General features: G+C 42.2%; 2 protein-coding genes across 2 annotated transcripts; both read right to left on the minus strand.

Annotated features, from left to right (window-relative positions):
• Nucleotides 1–10,265: 10,265 nt before the first annotated feature.
• On the minus strand, nt 10,266–17,564 carry LOC111077555 (28S ribosomal protein S5, mitochondrial). Its single transcript, XM_022371883.2, has 2 exons — nt 17,402–17,564; nt 10,266–11,375 (listed from the first exon to the last, which is right to left on the minus strand). The coding sequence occupies exons 1-2, from the start codon at nt 17,532–17,534 to the stop codon at nt 10,294–10,296; spliced, it is 1,215 nt and encodes a 404-aa protein (XP_022227575.1). The 5' UTR covers nt 17,535–17,564; the 3' UTR covers nt 10,266–10,293.
• A 4,665-nt stretch (nt 17,565–22,229) lies between these two features.
• On the minus strand, nt 22,230–23,993 carry LOC121404912. Its single transcript, XM_041595332.1, has 4 exons — nt 23,681–23,993; nt 23,514–23,614; nt 22,973–23,185; nt 22,230–22,289 (listed from the first exon to the last, which is right to left on the minus strand). The coding sequence occupies exons 1-4, from the start codon at nt 23,991–23,993 to the stop codon at nt 22,230–22,232; spliced, it is 687 nt and encodes a 228-aa protein (XP_041451266.1).
• Nucleotides 23,994–27,646: the final 3,653 nt, after the last annotated feature.

Here is a 27,646-nt window from a genome sequence, read left to right on the forward strand (position 1 = left end):
CTGTTGTCGTAGGAGTACTAGGGATCCAATCGTGGGGCGCCATTGCCGGCGGCGGAGATTGTAATGCCTTCCCTGTTCTTGGCTTGCCCTCTGGATGTTATATCTGACAACGGTGAATACTTCGCTGAGTTTGGTTGCCTTGCTGAAAGCGGTCTCTGGGGGTTCCCTGTGCCTGTCTTGACGTCGTCATAGAGTGCTCCAGGGAAACGGGGCTCTCTTCCATGCAGTAGGAAAGCTGGACTAAATTCCGTTGTCTCAGAGACGCTGGAATTAACTGCGAGTGATATTTCCGGTATAAGTTCGTCCCAGGTGTTTTGGCCCTAAAAATTGGGCAATCATGGTCTTGACCGTTCGATTTGCCCTTTCCGTTGAGTTTCCCTGGGGGCAGTACGGTGTGGTATGTTGCAGTTCTACTCCTGCTGTCTGTAGAAATGACCGAAACGATCGGCTTGTAAATTGCGTGCCGTTGTCGCACACAAAGCGTTTGGGTATGCCGAAATGGCTCAGAATTCGTTCTCGAAAAGCCAGTTCTAGGGTAGCGGTGGTGGCCTTTTTGAGTGGTACCAATTCGACCCACTTCGTGAAAGTGTCAAGGAAGACGAGCAGCATCGTGTTACCTTTCTTCGGTCGAGGTAGTGGTCCAACGAAAACAGCGCATAGTGTATCGAATTTCTCTTCAGCTCTCCGAGTGAGCATCTGGCCCACCGGCTTGCGTTTTTGAGCTTTGAACTTTTGGCAGCTTACGCAGACACGGACATATTTCCTCACATCCCGTTAAAAACCTGGCCAATAGTACCGTTGGGATATTCGGGTGATGGTTTTCCTGACCCCTAGGTGGCCGGCCGTGGGTTGGTCGTGGCATTCGTGGAGGATTCTGGCTCGTTGATCCTTTGCTACGCAGAGTTTCCATGATACGTAGTCGTCGTCGTCGGCACCGTGGCCCAGATGTTGATATAGTTCCCCGTTGGCGTAGGTGTAGTCGGGGTATTTCTGACCCTAATTCTGGACTTGTTGGATCTTGCGCTAGAGCCAGGGGCACTCTGTCTTCTCCTCTTCGAGCCGTGTGAGTGTTCCTAATGGTTGCCTGGATAGTGCATCTGCAACTACGTTCTGTTTGCCCGCTCGATAATGCACGTCATATTGGTATTGCTGAAGGTCGAGAGCCCATCTCGCCAGCCCGTACGGTAGGGGCTGTCAAGCGTATTTAGCGATTTTAGCGCGAGATGGTCGGTGATTACATCGAATCGGTATCCTTCCAGGTAGCAGCGTAGTTTTCGAATGGCCCAAATGACCGCCAGGCACTCTTTTTCGGTATCTGAGTAGTTTTCTTCAGCCTGGCTTGGTCGTCGGCTGATAAATGCTAAGACTCGTTCTTAGCCTTCGATTTCTTGGGTGAGAACTGCGCCAACTCCTAGGTTGCTCGCATCTGTTTGCAGCGAAAACTTGACGTTGAAATCGGGGCACGCAGGGACGGAGGCGGTCGTGAGAAGTTCCGTCAGTAGGTCGAAAGCAGTCTGTTGTGTTTCGGTCCATATCCATGGTTTTCCCTTCTTGCGCAGGCAGGACATCGGTTGGACGACTGTCGCGAAGTTTGGTACAAATCTCCGGTACCAGGATGCCATCCCGATGCATTGACGAAGTTCTTTCAGGTTTGTAGGAGGCCTGAGCTCTTCGACGGCGGCAATTTTGTCGGGGTCGGTATGGATGCCTTCTTCACTGATCATGTGGCCCAGATATTTGATCCGGCTTTGAAAGAAAGTGCATTTTTCCGAATTTATGCGTAGATTAGCTCTTCGTAGTCGAGAAAAGACCACTTTTAGATTGTGTAGGTGTTCATTTAAATCTCGCCCAATGACGATAATATCATCTAGGTAAGCGAATGCGTAGGGTTCCATATCGGCACCAATTACTGTGTCGAGGGCCCGCTGAAACGTTGCCGGCGCTGAATGTAGTCCAAAGGCATCACTTTCCATTGATAGAGGCATCGGCCTGGTACTGTGAAAGCTGTTGCTTCTCGACTTCTGTGTGCCATTGGTATCTGCCAGTATCCACTCTTTAGATCGTGAGTGGTGATAAATCGTGCGTTTTGTAGACGTTCCAAGATGTAGTTGATTCTGGGCAGTGGGTACGCGTCCGGGACGGAATGTTCGTTGAGCTGTCGAAAATCCATTTCCCATTCTTTTTACGCACGGGTACGATTGGCGCGCTGTGAGGGCTTCGAGAGGGCTCGATGAGACCTTCCGTTATCAATTGGTCTACTTGTTCGTCGATGATTCGCATCATGGCTGGGTTTTTAGGATAGTATCGTTGCTTGATGGGTCGATTATCCCTCATGACGATGGTGTGCTCGGCGATGTCTGAGGTACCATGGAGAGTAGCGAACTTCGGTAGCTCTTCGTCCAGAAATGCTTGAATTTGTGGCGCTATGTCGGGTGGCCACGGATCCGGGGCTGGTTCTGGCTCGTCTTCGATCTCGGGGTCAAAGTGTTCGTTCGGGACTTTGGTTAAGATGGTGGCGTCGAACGCGCTGAGTGGTTCGATTCTGCGGGGGAATTCGCTTATGTGGGCGACAATGGGTGTGGTATCGACCATGGGTACGATATTTTGGTGTGCCGTGTGTAGTACTCGTGTTATACTGCAGCCAGACTGGTAGGTGAACAGATGAGGCGCGATGACGCCTCTGGTATTGCAACAACGACTTGTTTGGGCGACGAAGATCTCGGACATGGCTCTAGGCATGGCTCTGTGCATGGCGCTAAGAATCATGTCGGTACGCAGAAGGTACTCCAATGGGTTGGCGAAGATCTGTGTGGCGTCGGCCGTGGGTACGACAGGGCTGCGGTCGGTGTATCGCGGGGCCATCGTCCTGGTATCCGGGCCCGCGTTGAGGGGCTCTGTGGATATCAGTGCCCCGACCAGTGGTAGGGTCAGCGTGGCTGTTTCCCTTGTTGCTGGGTTGTTGATCTGTTGCTGCCGTTGTCGGTGTCGATGTTGTTGTCTTGGTTCGAGGCTGATTGTCGTCTCTGAGGGTGTCTCTGTGTTCACTTTCTTCTTTGAGGAGATAGTACTTAGGTGCTCTGTTGCTGGTCTTGGACCTGGGCTTCCTGTGTGGAGCGCCGGGTTCCAGTGCGTTAGTGCTTGTCTTGTGTGTGAGATTTTCTTAGATTCTTTGGGGTATGTGTCCCCTGTGGTTGGCCTAGGACGCGGTTGATCCGTAGTGACCGGGGGACTCGTTCTCCCGGTTGCTTGTTTGTTGTTTCTCGGTATCGGTCTTTGTATTTGCCTTTGCTGGGTGTCTTCGTGTTCTTCGTGGCGATCTTGGTTGTTGTATTCGTTGGGGTAGGTCGTGGTCCTGTGTTTGCTGGGGTTTGTATGGGTGTCATGCTGGCGCTGCTGGGTGCCGAAATCATTGGGATAGGTTTCAGACGTATGACGGGTGTCGTTTGCTTCGGTTTCGTGTGTCGGGGTTTGTTGCCTTGTACTCTGTTGGTCGGAACGGTGTGGATAGGTGGTGTGGAGCACTGATCTCGTAATAGTAGAAGTGTGGTACCGCACTGGATCGTTGTTTCAATGGCGTAGTAGTAGTCCATGCCGACGAAAACTTGATCCAACATGTTTGGTAGGACAAGGAGGGGTATTTGAACTTCACTTTGATCCAGCCTGATGTGTGCCAGTATAATCTGGGTGATCTCTCTGACCGAGCCGTCGGCCAGGCATATGCGAACACATGCATCTTGTAGGTTGGTGTTGTTTTCTAGTTGTCGGGCGAGGTTTGTACTGATAAAGCTTCGGAAGGCCCCTGTGTCGACGGTGGCTTCCGTTGCATGCCCTCCTATGGTTTCATTGCCACCATCCGGTTCTCGTTCATGTGTAGCGGGCTGTTTATTCGTGGGTCGGAGCAGACGTCGTTCCCGGATGATTCCGTGTCGGTCGAGGACGCGAGTCGACGTGCTCTGGCGACAGCAATCGATGGTTCGTGTGCTGCGTAGTACAGTAGACTGTATTTATCTTTTATTTTATTTTATTTATATGTAATATTGGTGATTTATAGGTTATTTTTACAGCGGGTTATAGAGCGAGGCTACAAAACAGCGGGGGTGACAATAGCGGTGGAAATGAATACGCGTGCGGTTAGTCTCAAATACATTTTTGTACTGACTCAACTCCACAAAATTTAGTCGAGCCCAAACGGGAATTATAAGATCACGCGATGCGATGCTCCAATACAAAGACGGTGCACATGGAGTCGCTATTCGAGGCCTATCGCGGAAGGTGGGGGGTCTCCCCGGTTGCACACAACAAGATTTGTGGAAAGCATGTACTCGAACAGCGACTCTCCTCTAGAATTTGTGCCCGTACTTCCCGAGAAGGAGTGATGGGCATTCGCGTCACAGCCTAAGACAATGTCGAGTCCGTCCCTCCGCGCTTGGTGGATCAGGGCCCTGACATCCTCCGAGGTTGGGGTTTATTCTTCGTACAGCAGGTATGCAGATGCCAGGTATAGGTTTTTCCCGTCCTCCCTTTCACATAGTGCCACCGTTAGGTCCGGAGTGCTGTACCTGGAAAAAAACAGAACATTAAGCTCGTTCCTTACCACGATACAGGTTCTTGGTTTACCCGGGGTGTGGCGTGAGAAGGCGATAGTCCCCGAACCCTTTCACTTACGATCCAGAGCTTTTGGATGAGGGCCACGTCCACCGCCTTCTCCATAAACCACAGCAGGTCCGCCGATAGTACACTTGAATGATGCAGATTAATCTGCACCACCTATTCAGCGGACCTGGGGTGTCGCGATACTGCTACCGCCAGAGTGCCCATACCAAAAGATATGCGGCAGTCCGTTTGCAAGGTGTTTGGCAAGGCTTTCCTGACCAATACTGGTCCAGAATTCCTTGCCGTTCCCTTTGTCTCGCGCTATCGCCGTTGTGATAGTCCAGTCAGATGTCTCCAGGATCCGGTTCTGAGCCTTAATCAGAACGAGTGTGTCCTCATCCGCCTTGATCCGGGGAGGAGTCCACACCTTCATGATCGTTCTCCTGGAAATCTGATCCGTGGGGACCACGCAGTATGCCGCTCCTGGCCAAAGTTCACCAAAACCTTGGACTGTAGTTTTGAGAAACTAAAGAGTTTCTACATTGCCACATGCCACTGCTTTGGCTCCCTTATACCACTTGATACCCTTCAACTCGCAAATAAACGGGTTATCTGCGCGCACAATGGCATCGCAGACGATGACGTTGAGGGTTGGTCCACCTTCGTTATCGTGCCTGATGCTGTTGCTGATGCTGAAGTCGATGGTTTGAGGTCCTCAGTCACCGCCGCGTGTGCGCTTGGGGGGCTTGGTTTCCGCTGGTAGGAGCGACTCCGTTAAGCCGCTCGTACCTCCTCACGATTTGTTCGTGCTTCTTCTTGAGCCTAAATTTCCTCGCGGTCAGCATATCGGGCGGTCGTTGGCTAATACCACGAAGGTATTTTGCCGATGCCCTGTATCTCGACAGCCGCTTGCGTAGGGTCTCAGCCTCCGTCATCTCGTTCGTCACAGGTAGTGGACCCGAGTCGACCTGGATGTTGGAAGCCGTGACTTGTGGCTCCACCTTCTGTTTCTCCTCGTTGTATCCGAGTCGAGAGAAGGCCGTAGCCAACTCTGCCTCTGAAACTGAGGGACCAGTGAAGACGAAGCTTCCGTCTGTGGTTCACGGTTCCAGATCCACTACCGTGCCTTTCTGTCTGCGGATCCTTCTGTTGCTTGTGGCATTACACGATTTGGCAGCCAAGCACTCCACTGCCATTTCGGGTTTCCTGCAGTCACAGGATATCGACGCCGGGGGGCCTGCGCTCGCTCCCCTAATCACGGCCGGTACTGGGTCTCCGACCTGCATCTTAACCGTTGTTGCGTTATCGGACATTTCCCCCATAACGGTTGCGTTTTATCCCTACCGCCAGGGTGTACTACTTTTGGCTTCGGCGCTTCCCCATGACCTGCCCGGCTTGGTTGGCCCTTCTGGCAGCATACGTTACTGCCGGTATAGCTCTTGGGTTCCTTACGATTACTAGGCCCCCTCATCGCGGCAAGATGGTAGTTCTCCGAGCCGGTCTACGGGTAAATTTCCTATAAGTTGAGCCAGCAGGCGAGGCTTGCATTTAAAGCAGCGGATACACGATCAAACTGTTTGACTGCAGACCTCCTGAGCGTTTACGATCCAAACACTCTGTCAAAGGATGCTCACAAGTGCTCGTGGGCCGATATGAAAATTTTTATGGTGCAGATGACGAACATAGCTCCGCACGAATTGCGAGCGCTTTGTCAAAAGCAACGGAAACAGGAGCTTTAACTAGTCGCCCCCCTACTCTCAACAACGAAAAAGTACACCAAGTACCGGTGTCTTCATGGATGAATGAGTTCAACCGCGGAAGAACTCTAAAGACCAGCTCTAGAACCTTTCCGAACTTTCTCGATTTCTTCACGATACTCGTGATGTTGGATGATTTCAACAATTTTGCGAAAGGCTTCATCATACTCGGTCGGTGAGACCGTTTTTTCAAACGCTATGCTCGGGTTTTTACATATAAAGCGGAACATATAACAAAACACTCTAAGCAGCTTAAGGTGTGACGAGAATCCATCGATGACATGTACCAAATCCGAAATTTCCACAGCAGCGGTCAGCCTGACCGTGTTCTTCCTCTTCTCCAGCTCAACATCTTCTGAAGGCTCGAAATGAGGGTTTTTAGGCCAGTTCCCTTCTTCATCCTTCAGAAATGATGGTCCTTCAAACCAGATTGACTGGGCGATTTCTTTGACGTCACAACATCTTGACACAATATCTGCAGGGTTCTATTTCGTAGGGCCATGCCGCCACGTAGCTTCATCTGACTACTCCTCAATCTCAGCTACCCTATTCGAAACGAACGTCGACAACGAAGATGGACGCGACCGAATCCAGTGAAGACTTACTTCAGAGTCTGACCAATAAATAGCCCGTTCAATAGGGACCTTTATAACGGGCTTGATTCTGTGTGTTAGGTCCTATCTCAGGCTGAGGTATGCATCAGTCTGTCCAGGGTCCGCTACAAGAAATTTGTAGATTGCAGGTGACTTCAGGTGTCGGGCTGGCTTGTAAAATGCAGTAGGCAAGGGAAAAATGATGACGCGAGAGTTTGGGTTTGGTGGTTTCTTGGTTTATTCACTACTATTCATTCACTTAGTTCCTTACGTGGTTACTCTGGCTTGTAGTTGTATGGTGCGCTGGTGGACTGCGTATTGTGGTGTTTTGCGTTTGTGACTGCCTAGTGCAGTGTCTTGTGTTCTTGGCCTATTTTTTTTTCGGTCTGATGTACTGCCTAGTGCAGTGTCTTAGGTGTGTGACTGAGGGACTGCCTAGTGCAGTGTCTTAGGTGTGTGACTGAGGGACTGCCTAGTGCAGTGTCTTAGGTGTGTGACTGAGGGAATGCCTAGTGCAGTGTCTTGTGTTCGGGCTGATGGACTGCCTAGTGCAGTGCCTTGTGTTCGGGCTGATGGACTGCCTCCTCTTTCGGCCGATCTTGGCCCTTTTATGCAGCTGGCGATCGCACCTGAGACCCGGAAATAATTGCTTATTGCTAACTTTTGATTATTGGGTGACAATAATTGTGGGGCGTGGTAAGTGGATCGAAGCTGGGTGCTTCGTTGACAATTGCTTAGTGGGTCAGTGTGTTTTGATGAGAGTGTTTTGCTGAGACTGCATCGCAATAGGTGCGTGCTGCAGTTGGGAATTCGGTTTTTGCTACCTCCACATCGCGAAGGTGATATCTGAATTTGGGTCGATGTTTCGAGGTCAAGTGGTTGCGAAACATCGCCAAGAAGTGGGTGACCGAGAATTTCGTGCTGTGTTTTTTCGCTGATTGCGAGATAATGCAGAATGGGTTGAGTTGTTGATCGAGAGTTCTTAATTTTAGTAATTGCGTGCGTTGCTTAAGACTATTTTATTTTCCGGATGTGCTGACGCACCGCTATTTGTGGAGAACCGTAGTTCGTTGGCTCTGTGTATATCAGTTTGATTATTGTTGCCGACACTCCGCCGTTTGTAACGAGCCATGGCTAGAACCATGGTTCGCTACATGTGACAGAAATTCGCGGGAAGGTGAGCGGCACATAACTCAATCCGTGGGAGCGTTTTGGTCTTGAGCGGCGCTACTTTGGGCTTTGAAGCCAACAATGATATTTTTAAACCTTCTGAAGTTCTGCTACGGATATAGACGCACGCTCCAGTAGCTCTCATGGAGGCGTCTGCGAAGGCATGTATCTGGACCGAGGTATGGATATCTCTTCCAATTTAGACAGTATATTTTTCAACACATGCTGTTTTCAAATACATCGGAATCGACTCATCTCAATCTAGTTTGCTAAGCCACAGTTCCTGCAATAGTATCTTGTCCTTTATAACGATAGGACTTAACAATCCAAGGGGGTCGAACGACTTCGATGTCTCCGTTTTGTCGCTCGGAGACCAAAGACTAAGACTAACGCCTTAGTCGATGCTGAATCCGAGATCATTATGGGCTTTGCTGTGCTCTCAGATGCGGTGATCTCAGGTGAGTTCGAAAACCACTTCACTAACTCAAACCCTGCGGTCTGAAGAACCTGAGATACTTCGGACTTAATTGCCCTTAGCTCCTCTCCGCATGCAGCATCAGTCAACATGTCATCAACATAAAAGTCGGATCCAATAACGTCAGCAGCTTTAGGGAATGATAGCTTTGCAGACTCACTCAACCTTTTTAAACACCGGATAGCCAAAAAGGCCGCTGGTCCAGTCCCATAAGTCACGGTTTTACGCTTATATAATCTCAAGGACTCAGATGTGTCTCTTCTCCACACTATCATCTGGGCATTCGGGCATTCATTGAAGACCATTTGGATCTGATTTAAACGGCCGGCTGCCTTCAAACCGACCTGATGACAAGTCTTCTGAAAGTGATTTTCAAATAACGTATGCTCAGGCGAAATAATTTGCTTTGGAGATGGCATTTTTTCGCACGCAAACGCACTAAAACATGAGCCTGTATGCGTGCCGACGCAAACCTGGTTTTGCCGACCCTTCATACATTTAATTCATGCTTTAAAATGACATCGTTCGGAGAAAGAGAAATAGGTTGCAATGCTGCTGCAAATGGTCAACAATTCAATTCAACAGTTCAAAAGACAAGTGTACCCACAAAGTGGGCTCATTGATGCCAATGCCAAACGAAGCAAATCAGTTTTTACAAATATACTTCATGGGTGGTGGGGACATAAATCGTGTAATCGAGCGGCTACCATAATCTCAATTCGCTAACAGCCAGGCACACAGTCGGAAAGCTAGACGAACTACTGAATGAGCACAATCAACTATTGAAATGATTAAAATCACTCATGCACAAATTGGAAAGTGATAATGACGATATTGTCAGCAATCCTGATAAAACACCGGATAGAGAGAACTTGCGTAGATTCAAAGATCCTTTTGTTGACAACCTTGCTGGGTTCAGGGTTTGTGACCATACGAGAAATTGTGATTCAAAGAGGAAACAATAATCTTGAGTTCATCGCCGACACACCGAAAATTTACTGAATTACTAGGCGATGGAGAAGTTGCTATAAAATAACAACCAATAGATTTCTGAAAAATTTCTGATGCGCAAAAAGCTCTCATTGAATGAGTATTCCTAGATGTACAAACACCATACTTAAATCATGCATAGCTGGTAGAAAGAAACATTTTAGCAGCAAAAAATGTGGATGTCAATTTAATCTTCAAGATAGAGCAGTTGTTGCTAGGCGAGGTATCATACATCATGACACAGTTTGCGGTGAGAACAAAGTTGTAAATTATCAAAAAAAAATTTTAACTTCACTTGATTTGGCAGGCATTCCACCACATGTTCTACGACTGAAAGTTGGATCATGTTGCCAGCAGCAAATGGTTTGCCAGATCAGTGAGTTGGGGGTTGGCAAACGAGCGAAGCGAGTGCGCAGGGTGCTTGCCCCTAGTAATTAATTTAAAATATGTTTACCTTCAAACCGATCAGAAAAAGTGTGTTTAATGCCAGGTTGTTTTGGCTGTTGACTAGTGTTATCAGTCCAAAATAACTTTTTGCTTCGCGCCGCCTCAACTTAGACCCAAGTGTGAGATTGCCATTTTATCCTAGTAGATTATTGTTGCTTAAGGTAGGTATATCTAACTACTTACTGTAGCTCTTAAGGTCTCTGAGACCAACGAAATTCATGAAAATTAAAGCCGTAAGAGTCATTTTATGGCATTATTTATTTAAATATTATTCATAGAAATTTACCAGTTTATGAAGTCTTACATTAGCTTGGTTTCGAAAACGTTCTTTCTTAATTTGAAATAATTTATGGCCTTTCGAGTTGACATAAAATGGATACGTAGCTGATTTTTGCAATACAATTTTATTTCCTAGTGTAAAGTGCATAATGTCGACAGCATGCTTATTATTTTCTTGTATTAAAGACATTGGCGCAATAGCTTTTATTTCTGTATATCCATTCCTTGCATTTCGTTGCTCAACAATATTAAAATTTGTTTCATTGGCAATGTTTTGATACGATTTTTGTCGCATTAGACCAATAATAAAAGCTTTAACTATATGCTGAAGATTTGTAGAACCTTCAATTTTTGCGTATAAATCTTTTATTCCTATAACCTTGCAAATAGTTTGTATTGCACGATGGCATATTAATCCATGACCTTCAGGTTTTTTAAAACAATATATCTTTGTCTTTCCAAAACCAGTAAAAAAATCATGGTATATGGTCCTGTTTTCACAAAGACTAATATTGATTAATTTTTGACCTGCTCGATTTTTTGACTTTCGAAGCGCAGTTCGAACTTCTGGGGCTTTAACTGTTGCAAACCCTGCCAACCCATTACCATTTCCTGTGACGGATAAAACAGAATATCTACGCTTCCTTCCCATATTTCCTTTCATAATAAAAACAATTTTATTCTCCAATACCCGGGTATCAAATGAACTGAATTCTTCTTCTCCCACAGTATCAGGGGGGCCAATGCTTCTTCCTGGCATTTTGCTTCCAGACCATCCACGATCTATTGAATTTAATTTCACCATTCTAAAGTTACTCAATGAATCACGCAACTTAAATATTCCATTTTCTCTGTCTAAGTTGTCAGAGAGTTTTTGTTGATATATGAGCTCATTTCCACGAATTATTGGCGAATTTAGGCCGGGCCATATGCAATTATTTTTCCCAAGTCCTATAGTTTGTCCTTTATTTAGGTCTTTTGCCACTTTTTTTCCACTTCCTTTTCCACGACCTCTTTTCTTTCCAGCATTGCTGACTGCAGTTACTCCACGCCAAATGTCCTCGGCCGGTACTAAAAATACAAGAATGTTGTTTTTCAGTTTTGTTTTTTCGGTTATTGGTTATAAGTAACATGCATATTTTCTTTTGACTTAAGAAACGATTTCTTAAATAGAGCGTAAATTGCAATAACCTTGTTTAATAAAGTTGCCCAAACACACATATTTTATTTCTCAAACTTAACTGATCAAATCTCTGTAATTACTCAAATTAACTCTATAGAAACATCGTCATAATTACATATTATTCAAGGATTTTGACATTTGTGAACATATACATATGCACATATTTGGGAAATTCCGCCAAAAGGTCCACCAGGCCAAAAATCATAAAAAGTCAATAAAAACTGATTTCCTTATAATTTGTTCCGGATATTATTTTTTAAATTGATTGAAAGTGTAAATTTAGAATAGTTTTTCTAAATGCGAGAGACCGAAATACTGTGGGTAGTAGTTGATTGAAATTGATTAATTGAATTGATTGCAAGTGTAAATTTAGAATAGTTTTTCTAAATGCGAAAGACCGAAATACTGTGGGTGGCGTAGTTTTATTAAAATGCTCGATCGAATTCAATTTTGCGATTATATTCTAATACGAGAAGGACCGTGTGAGTCGCTTCTACTTATACCCGTACTCAGTCAGTATATTCATTTTTAAGCTTATAATTTAGAATTTTAAAATTAAAAAAAAAATTTACATTTTACATTTATTTGCTACATCTATTATCTACCTCTACAATGAACATTTTACATCTAACATGTACATTATATATGTACCATTTATATTCTACATCTCCTCCGCTAGGGGTTGCTCGCGCACTGAACGAGGCAGAGTGTGCGAGCGAGAAAGAGAATCAGTAGCGTCAGCAGCGCTGGAAGAGGGGGAACCAACAGAAAATTATGATCCGATCTGATTCAGATTCGGTGATCTAGTAGATATGGTCATTCTCTACGATACAGATTTTCGTCCTTTGTGGGGGCGGAAGGGGGCGGGGCGAATCTTTTAAATACACTTGTAGCAGTGTGATATAACATGAGTCTGGAAACCAAATTTGGTTTCTCTAGCTCTTATAGTCTCTGAGATCTAGGCGCTCATCAAGACGGACAGACAGACATGGCTATATCGAGTCGGCTATTGATGCTGATCAAGAATATATATACTTTATGGGGTCGGAAACGCTTCCTTCTCTGCGTTGCACACATCCACTTTTACCACAAATCTAATATACCCCTTAACTCTTTTTTGAGTACTGGTATAGAAATTGCCTACGGTCGCGAACGTAAGCTATTTTGAAAATCAAAATAAAAAGTATGGTTAATAGTAGTCCCAAATTTTTCTTATATTTAAATTATTTACACCAAACTTGCTTAACACATGTAGTTTCAGCCACCTGATTCAATGCATTCAATGCGAAGCAATTGCAATAAAATTATGTTTTCGGTCGCGTTAACCGTTAATTGAACTTTATTTCGGTCTCTGCATTTTTCTCTTCTTAATAGATTAAAAGAAAGAGATTTGGTGGAAAGAGTGCAAGCAAACATATCATATGTTTTGCATGTGATATAATTAAATATACAAATGCCTTTAAAAGTAGCTAAAAGGGAAGAAATACTTTTTTTCAGATATACTATGGTTCCATTGTATTATGAAAATTTGGCCATTTCTTTATAAGTATACACAACACGATAAAGAATGTGTGAGTCGCTTCTTTGGACGCGACTCTACTTTTATACACGTACTCAGCCAGAATATAAATTTGTGAGCTTATGATTTATGTAGAATTTTAAAAAATTTTACATTTTACCTTTTTTTTTGCTAGATCTACATCTACAGTTGTGTTCAATGAAATAGTAGTGCCGCACCTCATCACTTTCAAAACTCTATTTGAGATATTTCCAGTTATCCAAATTGAACAAATGATACCTTTTTAAATAGACTGGACTGTTAGCATTAGAATTGCGTCTTTCCAAACTGAAGTCGTGCACCCATGTACTCTCAGACCCAAACGCGGATCTTTCTGGGACTTCTTGCATTCAAATAATGTGTAATCAACCGTCTAAGAACCGTCACATCACTGACAGAGCGATTTAAAATTTTTTTCATAATTTTTGAGGATATTAAAGGCCTGGTCTTGCCTTCGACCATCGCCGACCATCCTCTAAAAAATAATTTTTTCGCATAAAAAATCGATTTCCAGTCTACTTCTTTTAGTTAATTGGGTTAAATACAATAGTGAGAGTGCCTACAACTTAGTTTTCAATCCAATTATGCCTCCTGCCTTAAGTTTTTAGTCTAACTCTTAGGTCTCCTCTTCTGGACCGAGCAATGATTTCTTCAACGCCTCAAAATCAAAAGTACCGCTATGTCCAAAACTTTCTTTCATCAAATTATTCAATAACCAAATTGAGCTTACGGATGGTGACTTATTTAAAAAAATTTGCTTTGCTTTTTCATTTTTAAAAATTAATTTAACCCAGCACTACTATTTCATTGAACAGCAGATATCATGGGTAGTTGTCTAAAGTCATAAATAACAAGAAGATAGAATGCAAATGTAATGGGGTTTCTTCAAGTTTCTAATGCTTACATTCCAGGCTTTCCGTAAAGGTATCACTTGTTCAATTTGAAAGACTAGAAATATCTCAAAAAGGGTTTTGAAAGTGATGAGGTGCGGCACTACTATTTCATTGAACACAACTGTACATTAGGTTGAGCCAAAAAAGGTTTTTTGAAATTTAAACGGGACAACACCCCTTAATTTTGTTATCTTGGGTGTGATAGTAATATTAAAGTTTTTATTTTTATTTAAAAAAGTTTGTTGGAGGTTGGTTGGTATTTGAAAAACCCGAAGAATTCAATTTTTTTTAACGTATAATGTTTAGTGTACCAAAAAGTGTATTTTCTTTTCGTGGTAGCAAGCCACAAACATTAAACTAAAGATTTTAAAAAAAATTGTATAATTTTATTTACTAACAAAGAACAGGATAATGGGGTGTCCGTTTGATTTAAGCAATTACAATACTCAAAAAAATTGAACTTTTTATTTAGGCTGTGAACCAAAATGACTTTTGCTGATAGATTTCGGGATTTAAAAATTTTTGTAGCACTTTTTGCATAGAACTTTTCAGTTCTGAAAAGCTGACAAGTGCAGCTATAAAAAATTGTCTTTAAAGAAAAAGTAAAGACAGTTTCACAAACTTTTTAATTTACAAGAAAATTAAATATTTCCCTAAATCGGTTAATTTTGGCTGGACACAATAATAGGTGTACGAAGATAAATGTTTAAATTAAATCGATATTTCACTATTTTAGGTCTTGTTTTATATTAAATTGAGTGTCTGGCAGCTAATACCCGGTATATCCGCCATTATTTTGCACGAATTTCTCCATTCGTCTTGGCATGGAGGATATTAACTTGCGAGAAGTTCCAATTGGAATGTTGTACCTCCTCTTTGGACAATATCCCAAAGTTGATTTTTATTTTGTCATTTTGAACTCTCTTTTGAGTTCACCCTAGAGATTCTCGATTGGAATTAGGTCCAGGGATTCACTTGGCCACCCAAGAACATCCACACTTTGCTCTCGGAACCAATCCTTTACTACTCGAGAGGCGTGCTTCGGGTCATTATCCTGCTGGAACTTCCATAAAAGTGGCATATTATCCTCGGCATATGGTAGCATCACCGTATCCAATAGATCTTTGTATACGAAACTGTCCCATATTCCGTCAATACGATGAATCGGACCAACACCGATGAAAACCATGAAAAGCAGCCCCATACCATTAGGCTACCACCTCCATGTTTCAGTTTGAAATGTGTACCTCGGATCAATTTCTTTGCCTTTCGGACGACGAACATTCCTTTTGGCATCATTTCCAAATAAATTTACCTTGGTTTCGTCAAATTTTTTCCTCATCTGTAAATTTTCCGAACGAAGCAAAGGAACCCTACGAGCAATCCTACCTGGTAGGTTTGCTATTGCCAATCGTCGCCGAACGGTCCGTGATGACACAATATTCCCAATTTCGTTGGCAATCGTCCTGAAGGACTTGAACGGGTCGCGTTTAACCAACTGAACCATGCGATCGTCGGTCTTAGACGGTCAACTCATTCAGCAAAAAAATTTTGTTTGAATTTTCTTGATTAAATTTTTTTTGTGAAATTCGGAACAACCTCTAAAAAATACAAATAAAAACATGTAAATTACTATTAAATTCAAGGTAACAAAAACTTGTAACAGTGTGATATCGCATAAGTCTGGAAACAAAGTTTGGTTGGTCTAGCTCTTATAGTCTCTGAGAACTGTACTGCCGCAGCCCACACACGGTCCGGATAGGCAATTATCGATATAAATCTGTAGATTCAAAAAAAAACGTAAACGAAAAATTCCTGGCACAGTTTTTATACCCGTACTCAAAAAAGAGTTAAGGGGTATATTAGATTGGTGGTAACACCTAAACCTACCTACTAGTCTTGATAAAACATACATTGACGTAGTAAATAATGTCTAAGCCCGGGGTCGGCACGCAGACTCACACATTTTTTAGTGCGTTTGTGTGCGAAGACAACAAACACGAAGATAAAAACGATTTTAGCTTCTCTGCCGCTGCGGCACACAGTATATCGAAGGGTACCTTTTTTGGACAAAATTGTGGCGAAGCTCAAATGTTGTCCGATTTTAGTAATTTTTTTTGTTAAAATACTCATAAACTCTCTAAACCTAACATTAAAACGTCATCAACTTTCATGATATTAAAAAAATATATTAATTTTGTACAAAAAAGGTACCCGTCGATACACTGTACGGCAGCCGAGTATGTGCATAGGCCACACGAATGCTTCTCTGCCGCTGCGGCAGCCGAACGCAAAAAAGTTTGTTGCTTCGCACTGAAAAAAATGAATTCAGATAAAGCAAAATGTTTTGCGCCAAACAAAGGAAAAACTATTTAGAGGAAACTTTAAAATGCTATTAAAATACTAAAGCATAATAATAAAAACAAACAATGCGCACGCAATCCATATATTCAATAGAAAAAATAGATTTCTTGTGAGAAATTCTCACAGGATGTTGAAAAATTGTTTCAGTGCAGAATCAAATGTAAACGCAACAGATTCTGTTCTCTGCCGCTGTGGCAGCCAAGCAGAATATGAAGCCATTTGTGCATAGCCTGATACTTGCTTCTAAGCCGCCGCGGCAGCCGAGCAGAATAATGAAACCACACGAAGTTCTTACACTGTGCGTGTGCCGACGACTGCGCTGCCAAAAATTTGCAACATTTTGCAACAACTATTAAACAAGTTAGCTGCAATTAAAAAATATATTAATTATAATGTGATGGTACATATGCTAGAACCCATTTGAATTTAGGCAAAGACTATACAATACCAAGATGCGATTCTGCATGAGTGACCCAAAAAGCTGTTCTATGGCGGGGTTCATTGCTACGCCCCATAGACAGAGGGAGCGCTCGGAGTTTATTAATGAATATCCAAAGCGCTCATCAAACTTTTAGACTTGTGCACCCTCTTTTGGGCAGAGTCCATATATCATATATGTACAATGGTTTACTATTATTACCAGCCTACTTTTGCGCGTAAGCTAAGACTATGTGTATTTTGTTATTAGATCTGGAGACAGAAAGCGATCACGGGTATTTCCTTCGAACTTTTATCATGTGCGTCTCGCTGGTTTCGGTAGTCAAAAACGACAACAGAAAAAAATAAACGGTATATTAAAAAATATTATAATAGAACGTCTGTAGCCATAAAATGCTAGATATAGCTTGTCCGAATACATTGAAATCATTTAAATTAAACTATTTCACACAGACATGGACCAATAAACTTATATGTCCAGAATGTTTACGAAAAAGTGTCATGAATCTTCAATTTTTGGGGATTAACGATCCATTCTCAATGCCCAAAAAAAACCTGACAAAAATTGAATAACACTTATGTAGAAAGGGCAAAACCATATGTAACTGAATTGATTATGACATCGGAAACTATCTACATACATACAAGAAATTTAACTTACGTTTGTTAAAAAAACTAGTATTCCGCAAGAAAATATTTGGTATAAAAGATGGATGGATGTTACATAGTAACGGACTATTAACAAGAGATGTTCTCACAGTTTGACAAATGGTTCTTAACGTAGCCTGATTCATTTTGTAAGACTGATAGAAGAACAATGTATGTTTAAATCGCATCAATAAATAAATTAATCGATATTTAAATTATTTTTCACATGCGATATTTTTTGAGATATGTACTTGAATTTTTTTAGTGATTTGTGGTACTCCTGCTTTAATTTAATAGCCTATTACCACTCCCGTCGTAAGACTTCATATTTTCTTGGTGTGTTCTGTCGCTCGACTCGACGCGGGTCGGGTCGAGGCATTTACGAAGCCGTTCATAAAATATTTGTTCGTTTTGTTTTGAAAAGCTGATGTTGCGTCGGGCGCGCGGGGTATTTCTTCCATTCTCTTTTAGGCTAGCCTTTGCCTCTGCTTTCGGCTTCGTCAATGCCTCGACCCGCGTCGAGTCGAGTCGAGCGACAGAACACACCAAGAAAATATGAAGTCTTACGACGGGAATAGGTCCAGGGCCGGATTAGCAGTTGCCTAGGGCCCTCCTAGAAATAACATTCAAATTTTGTTGAAAAACAAAACTCCAAATAATGAATAAAAAATATAATAGCCAAGGAGGGCCCCAAATTGATGGTTGCCCAGGGCCCGGTTGAGGGTTGATCCGGCCCTGAATAGGTCGCTACATCACATCAGCCCTCAAAACAAAACGAAAAACCAATTCAAGCGGCCAACAATTGTAGAGCCCACACACAAGCACAGTATGTGTGAATACATGGCACACACACATTTACGTAACCTGGAAACGAAACTCAAAACGGTATCGGAAAATAAGAATTGATGCAAAATTTTGTCGTGTCTGTTTACACACATACATTTGCAATTCTCAGCTTGCTTTCGCTTCCCGACATGAGTCATACATGCCGAACGGCCCAGCTCCCGACCCGAATGGCCTGGCTCCCGACCCGAATGTCTCAGCCTCACAGAGCCGAAGCGCTGGGAGCCGGGACAGAACACTCAGCTTGCGCCCCTTTCGTTGTATGAACTGGCACATGTATATACTGTATGGTTAGTGCTATTACTCAGTTCCAAAAAATGTTTGACACCAAAATGTGACATATAGTGTTTTAGTGGCCAGTGGTGTGGACCAGAGGTGTGCACTGCATGTCGTAACTTATGGGCTGTTTACATTGGGGCTGCGTCATGCTTCTTTGCGTCTTGCCGGAGACGCAGTTTTTTGTACAAAGGTTAAGCACAGGGCCCTAGTGGTGGCAAAAAGTTGCGTCGGTCTCTGATTCAAGTGAGTGTGTTTGATATATTCGATTGCTTTTGCGCTTAACAGCACATTTTTGCACTTTTCTGCCTATCAGCTCAACTATCACCACTAATAACAAAAAAAACTTGTAGATTAAACATCAAATTTTTGCGCTCAAAAATGTATGGTTGTGCAAAAAGGTGAAAATATATATAAAATCATTAAATAAAATACTTGAAACTGATTGTATTATTATCATACGACATTTTTTTTGACCCCCTGATACCATTTAGACACTGCTGGAGACGAAATTCGATGGTTTTCATAATTTGAAAAAGAACTCCCACAAACTCTATAAAGAAATGTCTGAAAATAATAAATAAATATGAGAATCAATTCTCTTGCATCCATTTTCTTGTCGTCTTGCATAATTCTGTTGATTTCAAAAAATTTTTTTTCTTTCCTTGTCATCAAGCACCCAATGTAAACGCCTTTTCTGCTTCATAGCGTCTATTCCGATATCGATAGCAGACGCGCCCAGTGTGAAGAGTGTAAAAAAAACTCTTTGTGGAGTTATTGGAAGTTCTTCTTCAAACAAAACTCAATTTTTAGCGCCAAAATTTAATTTTTGATTTACAAGTTTTTGTTGTTATTAGTGGTGATAGTTGTGCTGATAGGCAGAAAAGTGCAAAAATGTGCTGTTAAGCACAAAAGCAATCGAATATATCGAATAGACGCACAAGAATCAGAGACCGACGCAACTTTTAGCCACCACTAGAGCCCTATGTTTAACCTATGTAAAAAAAACTGTGTCTCCGGCAAGACACAAAGAAGCATGACGCAGCCCCAATGTAAACAGCCTATTAAATGGCATCAACATGGTTTTTACCTCGTTTTGAATGAGTTAAATGGGAAGTGAATTTAACCAAATCTCTAGCCATAATACAGAGATTTTAAAACCAACCTAGAAAGCATGCTGTGGCACCTAGCAAGCCAACTGAGTTGGAATTCGGTCAGTTTGACAGTCTGTGGCACCCCTGATAATCGTTATTCATTCGACTGCCTCAATTATATTAAATTTGTCGTCATAACTGCCATTTTCTAACCGACTTGAGCTTGTTTCGCTGGTTTACTTCTATTTTTAATGTGTGTGTGTCTTTTGGACGACGGAAGACGTGATGGGAAAATACAGTCGTTTGCTATGCTAGTACCTATCGACTTGTCTTTTTTCCGAATTTAATACCGGTCTGCGAAACGTCTGCTACGAAAATTTCGGTCGACCGAAATGCAGGCATGCATTTTTATTGTTTTCATACGATTGTCATTCCTGATTCTGTCGACATAAAATTTAGCGGGTCTGATTACTAGACTTTTTGTTTAACAGAGACTTATCGATAACCAAATCGGGATGCGAAAATTTTTGTTGCATACACATATTTTTTCACATTCAATTTTGAGGTTGGGAGTTTTTCAGAGCATTCATACAAGAGTTCCCAGAGGATAGTCCACTAAACCGAATTTTTGTGCCTGAGACAATTCTGACATATCATATGTTAGTTTGTTTTTTACAATTTTCCTGTCTATCCTTGTTTACATATTCATAGTGTATTGCACTTTTTCGTTGTGAATGTCAAATATTTAATGTTTCATTTGACAACTATCGAAAAAATACCGCACAGAAACGTGCGAATTAGGAACATCCCAGATGAATGGTGGAATAACTGGGAAATCTTCAGAACCTTACGGGCCATCCCAGAAATGGATGGTGGATGGTCGTCAGAGTGAAAAGGCTATAAGCATATATTAATTGGTTTGGTTCGAAGCGAAAAAATGGTGTCGGGTAGTAATACAATTAACAGGGCCTGCGCTTAGCCGAACAGAGTTATTTTAACATAAATGCAATGGCAGTATTGTTTAGAAGTGGTTTGTTTATTCTGTTTGGCCACCTTGTAGAACTACAGCTGACAGCAAATGTTTTCGCAATTTGCATAAAAAGTACGCAAATGTTTGAGGTAACGGAAGGTTAACTACCATATGCTTTTTTTTGAATGCTTAATTAAAAAAAAAACAGATTTCTATAAATTTAATTAATATTAAATACCTTACTACGAATTTGGTTTAATAAAATCCGAATCAAACTAGGTGGTAAGCTCGAACGACCGCTGATTGCGTGCGATTTGAAATCAGCGAAAAATCGGTGTGTGGCACCGCGGAATGGGTATTTACATATTTTTACATTGATACTGAAATGGATGATAAAATACGAATTGCGTAGTCAACAAAAAAAAGGATACCATTGATGACATTGATAGTGTTGTAACGAACCATGGATCCCATATAAATAATATCCAATAAATGTATTGTGAGGACCTATCTCAGGCTGGGATATGCATCAGTCGGTCCAGGGTCCTGAATTACGAGATATTTGTAATTCACGAGTATTTTATTGGGAAAACCGGGAACCTTGCCAGCAACTGAAATAGGACGGTTAGCGAAATCACAACAGTTGTTGGTTCTTTAAAGTTTTAATCGTTTTGTTTATTGTTTCGGTTTATTATGCTACTTGATTAGTTTGACTGCTTGACCGCGTAGTGTATGTTACTTCTTGAATCCTGATGGACTGTCTCTTGGCGCGTTTGTTATTTGCTTGACTGCTATGGTTAATGGACTTCCGATCGATTGCCGATTGACTATGGCTGATGGACTCCCTATCGACTCGAAAGCGAACTGCCGATTTGCGAACTCATTTAGTACAGGGGAAACTCAGATATATATAGCGTTTTCCCTTTCTTGATAGGGAAAGTGCAAGTGCTAGACCAGATCATGACCATTTCGAAGGCATGTTAGGGCAGACTGACCGAATTGCCCGTGCCCTACGCGAAGCTACGAAATAGAGAGCGAGAGAGTGTTCGAGAGAACGAGAGAGCTAAAATGATCGATAGAACGAAAGAGCGACAGAGCGAGAATGATAGAAAGGAGAAAAGCGCGAGACGAAGAGACAAAAAAACGGTTGAAACGGCTATTACAGTGAGGTGGCGGGTGTAGATACATGTCGATTACAATTAGGTACAGTGGGCAGTGCAAATAACGAACAAATAACAGGAATTACTTTAAAGCTGCACCGCTGACTAAACATACTAAATAATGCTCGGCTGGGAGACTGAAAAACGTCTTTATATCTTTCGACCTTTGCTGCGTCTTTGAATTTGTTGGTGTTGATATCTTCACCTGGGAGTAGCGTTGGTTACATCGACTGCTTGTGACGAACCATGGGATTCATGGTTCGTTACAGTACATTCTGAAAACATGTTCCCTTCCCTCTTACCATAAAAACTTAAGAAAGAAGACGAAACGCAAAGTGCCAATGAAATTCCTTTCCCACGGTATAGGCGTACACCCATCGCCTCACCTGGGACATTGGACACTTGTTGGGAGGCGATTGCCTTAGATAACCCTCGGGTACCAGGCAATCCAATCACACGCGCGAGCCCGCCAGTAGTCTCCGACTCCCCTTACAGAGATTATTGGTCACTGGCTGGAGGGCTGATGATTAGGTAGCCCTCGGTTACCGATCCACCAGTCTGCACGCGCGGACCAATAAGTCATAATTCAGCAATATATGTAATTCCCTTCCCAATTCCCAGTATCTCATGTTTTTAAGAAAGAAAATTTTGAAGAAAAACCTTCGATCACGAAAAAAGTGATTTTGTATTAGTTCTTTTATGGAAGTAGGCGAATTGAGTTATTTGCTAGACTAATGCCTGCTAAGTAGGCTAAGAGACATTGTCATAGTCGAATATTAGTTCTAAACTCGATATGCCTGCTATTAGACGATCAAACCTTGGACGACGTACACGTCGATCAAGAGGAACGTGCATAAGTAAATGAATGGAGACGTGGAGACGCTGGTTTCCGACCAGCGTGGATGCGCTAACACTCCGCTGTTTGTGACGAGCCGCTGATACGAGACCATCGCCCCATACCACTTCGCCCGTGGTTACTACCATCCACGTACAAGACGCCGAACCCCGAAACAAGAAACCCTAGCAAACCGCAGAGAACCCCCGTCCACGACCTACCACAACGAATACGGCATCCAATGCCGCAAAATCGAACATGACACCAAGACCAATCGTAACGAACACAAAGAACCAGCCCACAACGGAGAACACGAATTAGAGGCTACCACCAGCCAAAAGCAAACAAGCAACAGAGCTCTCTGCCCGGACGCGGAAACCAGGATGATGACCCCCGAAACACCGACCACCACACCAGGTGGCACCATCAGCGTGGTGCCGTATTGGATCATCGTTTCGATGGCACATAGGAAGTCTATGTTGACAATAACTTGTCCCAACATGTTCGGTAGGACAAGGAGCGGTATTTGAACCTCCCGTCGATCTAGCTTGATGTGCACCAGTAGAACTTGGGTGATTTCTCTGACCGAGCCGTCGGTCTCCTCGGGAGACGAATGAAACTACGAATCAGCCTATATATTCTTTTGTTGTCCATTATAATTTCAAAAGTTATAAAAAGTTATAATACACACCTATTATAAATATTTTTTACATATTATTATGTAAAAACATAAGACTTGCCACCTTATTCAGAAATAAAAGCGTTCTCCTTTTGCGGACTATTTCTCCTGGGGCAGAAAATAGGCGCTCACATGGCAACGACGTGGCAACCAAGCGAAGACTTTTAATGCATGTTTGTTTAATCGTGAATATAAATCTTTTCGCTGTGCCCACCAAATCAAAGGGTCCTGCTTTTTTTTCAGGTACTCCTCACAGGTATTTATCTACCTCTATCATGGCATCATCCGCGTTGTTGCTTTGCTTTTTACCTTGGTTGAACTGCTTGTCATACTCGTCCCAAATGCCACATTTTGTTGGCGAAGTTTTGTCTGTTTCGATTTTGGATGTCAGATCATCAGCTATATTTTCAACCAATCTTTTTTGAGCGATTTTACCTTTTTGAGCTGCAACAACTTCTTGAAAGCATTCTTCGGATTTAAGACCCCGTTTTTTAAATCTTGGGTCTAGTATGGTGCTTTCCGCATAAAAAATGTTATTCTCCAAATCGCCAAACCGTACGATCATTGCCTCTCTCAGTTTTTCTACGACTTCCTTGAGAACCTCATTATTTGGAATACTATTGGCAATTGATTTCTGCAGCAAGCTGGCCATTATAATAACCTTTGATAAGGTGAAATTATTCTCGGCAGAGACTTCAGTTGTAATTTCAAAAAATGGCTTTAGCATCGGCAATACACCCTCAATCATTTCCCATTCTGCCTGGGCTAGTGCAAGTTCTGGGCGTAGAAGTGACACTACCACCATAACTCCATCTTTAAAAACAGACAGGCGCTGAAACATTTTGTATGTTGAGTTCCAACGTGTAGGCACATCTTGAGTCAACTTGAGCTCAGGCTGCTTTAATTGGCTTTGGATATCATTGAGCTTCTTGAGTCCGGATTGAAAAATACCACAATTGCTTTGGCTTTGACCCTCACACTATCAATTGGTCCTATCGCTTTTTTACAATGATATTTAAAGTGTGGGCAAAGCATGCAAAATGGCGCCAATTTGCTAATTTAATAGCCGATACGATATTAGCAGCATTATCTGATGCAATAGCAGTAATTTTATTTTCAATTTTCCATTCAGCTGCCACCTCCTGGAAAAAAGAGTAAATATTGAGGTTTGTGTGCCTCTCACCAAATTCTTCACAAGCAAGCATATACGTAGATTGTAAGATTATCTACAAAATGCGTGGGTACAGCCATGTAACTTTCATTGGTGAGCGATGTCCATTCATGGATAGTGAGACAAACTGCAGATGCTGATCCCATCTTCTCTTTCACATTTGCACTTAACTTACTGTGTATATTTGTAAGAAGCACATTAGACAGCGTTTTAAGTGTGGGCATCTTATATCCAGGACAATACGAACCATCCTCTATCAGCTTCTTGAAATCCGGCTCCTCCACGATCCGGAGAGCATGGTGTCCTATGGAAATCATTCGCACTAGCTGTTTGTCTAATTGCTCACTTTTATGAGCAGTATGCTGGCTTTTGGGCAAATGCAGTTATTTTTTGCTGCGATGTTGTTGCTGCAGAATTACTGGCCTGAGTACTTCCTTGCCGTTCAACCATTGCTCTGGGAACATCCAGCCATATTCAGTTCCGACTTGCAGTACTTGCAATTGGCCTTTTTCTCGTTTACAGCGTCGAAGTGATTCCATAAATCACTATATTTGCGTTAAAGCGACATTTTAAAATTTGTTTGCCCTTAAATTCTCTTGCCAGAGTCCGCCACAACAAAATGTGAAAAAGTGGTGCCATATCAGCGCAAAAATAGCGAATAAAACGCACCAAGAAAAAACAAACAGAGCTGCCATACCGGCAGCTTCACGATGGTCGGCACGGGAGGCTTCGCTATCTGCTGCTGCTGATAGTCAGACACATTAGCTCGCCAATAAAATATTGGGGAGCCCAGCATATGCCTGGGGAATAGCGACCTCATCCGAAGAAGTCCATTTTATTAACTTTAAACAGAACCAAGCAGCTGTCTGAGCAGTGTAATCGTACGGAATGCAGTGTACATCTCTGGTCACACCACTGGTCGCTAGAAGAATATATGACATTTCTTTGCTAGCAAACAGTTTTTGGATCTGAGTACTAGGCTTAAACAATTATTGTTCCTGTCAAACATGTCAATACTATGCTCATATGTTCAATGGCACTACCTAACACCATTTCCGCGCTTCGAACTAAACCAAATTTTTTTCGATAGATTTGGGACTTTAAACATTCTTATGCCCTCTGCACATTGAGCCCATCCCGGGGGAATGGTGGGAATTTTTGAAAGATGTGAAAACAGCTGATGCTCACAATGGCGTGCGGTGAAAAATTGTTCATATTTATAATTAAAACGAATGTAAATAACATTGCAATGGTTGTGAATGTGATTCAGCAGCAAAACATATTCTTGTACAAGCTAATCATGTTGCTGGACATGGATGATGATAATGCGGCTAACATTGACGAGGAGAATTTATTGGAGTGGATATCTGTTTTGAAAACACTGAAGCGTGGTCATTTGTGACTGCTTATACTAAATCCAATCAATGTTTTAAATAGAAATATAAATTATATGTGTGTTGAGAAGCGGTTTGGGACATTTTGGGAGAAAGATGTACCCAAAAACAACGAGGCGTTTTTAAAGCTAAGTTATGGACAGCCGTATACTTTGGGCTCTTTGTTTTGAGTAAAGAATATTCGGAAGGCTGTCAGCCTATAGCGTGTGCAATATCCTGCTTGAGTTTTGCAGAGCATTCATAAATGAGAGGATTCCATATCAGATTTTTTGTTGTTGTTTTTTTACCATTTTCCTGTCTGTCATTGTTTACATTTTCGTAGTGAATTCCGATTTTTTGTTGTGAATGTCAAATATTTATTGTTTCATTTGACAACTATCGAAAAAATACCGCACAGAAACGTGCGAATTAGGAACATCCCAGATGAATGGTGGAATAACTGGGAAATCTTCAGAACCTTACGGGCCATCCCAGAAATGGATGGTGGATGGTCGTCAGAGTGAAAAGGCTATAAGCATATATTAATTGGTTTGGTTCGAAGCGAAAAAATGGTGTCGGGTAGTAATACAATTAACAGGGCCTGCGCTTAGCCAAACAGAGTTATTTTAACATAAATGCAATGGCAGTTTTGTTTAGAAGTGGTTTGTTTATTCTGTTTGGCCACCTTGTAGAACTACAGCTGACAGCAAATGTTTTCGCAATTTGCATAAAAAGTACGCAAATGTTTGAGGTAACGGAAGGTTAACTACCATATGCTATTTTTTTGAATGCTTAATTAAAAAAAAAACAGATTTCTATAAATTTAATTAATATTAAATACCTTACTACGAATTTGGTTTAATAAAATCCGAATCAAACTAGGTGGTAAGCTCGAACGACCGCTGATTGCGTGCGATTTGAAATCAGCGAAAAATCGGTGTGTGGCACCGCGGAATGGGTATTTACATATTTTTACATTGATACTGAAATGGATGATAAAATACGAATTGCGTAGTCAACAAAAAAAAGGATATCATTGATGACATTGATAGTGTTGTAACGAACCATGGATCCCATATAAATAATATCCAATAAATGTATTGTGAGGACCTATCTCAGGATGGGATATGCATCAGTCGGTCCAGGGTCCTGAATTACGAGATAATTCACGAGTATTTTATTGGGAAAACCGGGAACTTTGCCAGCAACTGAAATAGGACGGTTAGCGAAATCACAACAGTTGTTGGTTCTTTAAAGTTTTAATCGTTTTGTTTATTGTTTCGGTTTATTATGCTACTTGATTAGTTTGACTGCTTGACCGCGTAGTGTATGTTACTTCTTGAATCCTGATGGACTGTCTCTTGGCGCGTTTGTTATTTGCTTGACTGCTATGGTTAATGGACTTCCGATCGATTGCCGATTGACTATGGCTGATGGACTCCCTATCGACTCGAAAGCGAACTGCCGATTTGCGAACTCATTTAGTACAGGGGAAACTCAGATATATATAGCGTTTTCCCTTTCTTGATAGGGAAAGTGCAAGTGCTAGACCAGATCATGACCATTTCGAAGGCATGTTAGGGCAGACTGACCGAATTGCCCGTGCCCTACGCGAAGCTACGAAATAGAGAGCGAGAGAGTGTTCGAGAGAACGAGAGAGCTAAAATGATCGATAGAACGAAAGAGCGACAGAGCGAGAATGATAGAAAGGAGAAAAGCGCGAGACGAAGAGACAAAAAAACGGTTGAAACGGCTATTACAGTGAGGTGGCGGGTGTAGATACATGTCGATTACAATTAGGTACAGTGGGCAGTGCAAATAACGAACAAATAACAGGAATTACTTTAAAGCTGCACC

This window comes from Drosophila obscura, unplaced genomic scaffold (assembly GCF_018151105.1).
Source record: "Drosophila obscura isolate BZ-5 IFL unplaced genomic scaffold, ASM1815110v1 contig_5, whole genome shotgun sequence".
Lineage (NCBI taxonomy): Eukaryota > Metazoa > Arthropoda > Insecta > Diptera > Drosophilidae > Drosophila > Drosophila obscura.

Coding starts and splice junctions, on each gene's coding strand:
- LOC111077555 (XM_022371883.2), bottom strand. CDS start 17,534: ATGAATCAGGCTACGTTAAGAACCATTTGTCAAACTGTGAGAACATCT. Junction 11,376..17,401: donor TACTAGTTTTTTTAACAAAC/GTAAGTTAAATT, acceptor TTGTATTTTTAG/TACCGGCCGAGGACATTTGG.
- LOC121404912 (XM_041595332.1), bottom strand. CDS start 23,993: ATGATTGAGGGTGTATTGCCGATGCTAAAGCCATTTTTTGAAATTACA. Junction 23,615..23,680: donor AGTTGTTGCAGCTCAAAAAG/GTAAAATCGCTC, acceptor AAATCGAAACAG/ACAAAACTTCGCCAACAAAA. Junction 22,290..22,972: donor TGGTGCCACCTGGTGTGGTG/GTCGGTGTTTCG, acceptor CCGCGCGTGCAG/ACTGGTGGATCGGTAACCGA.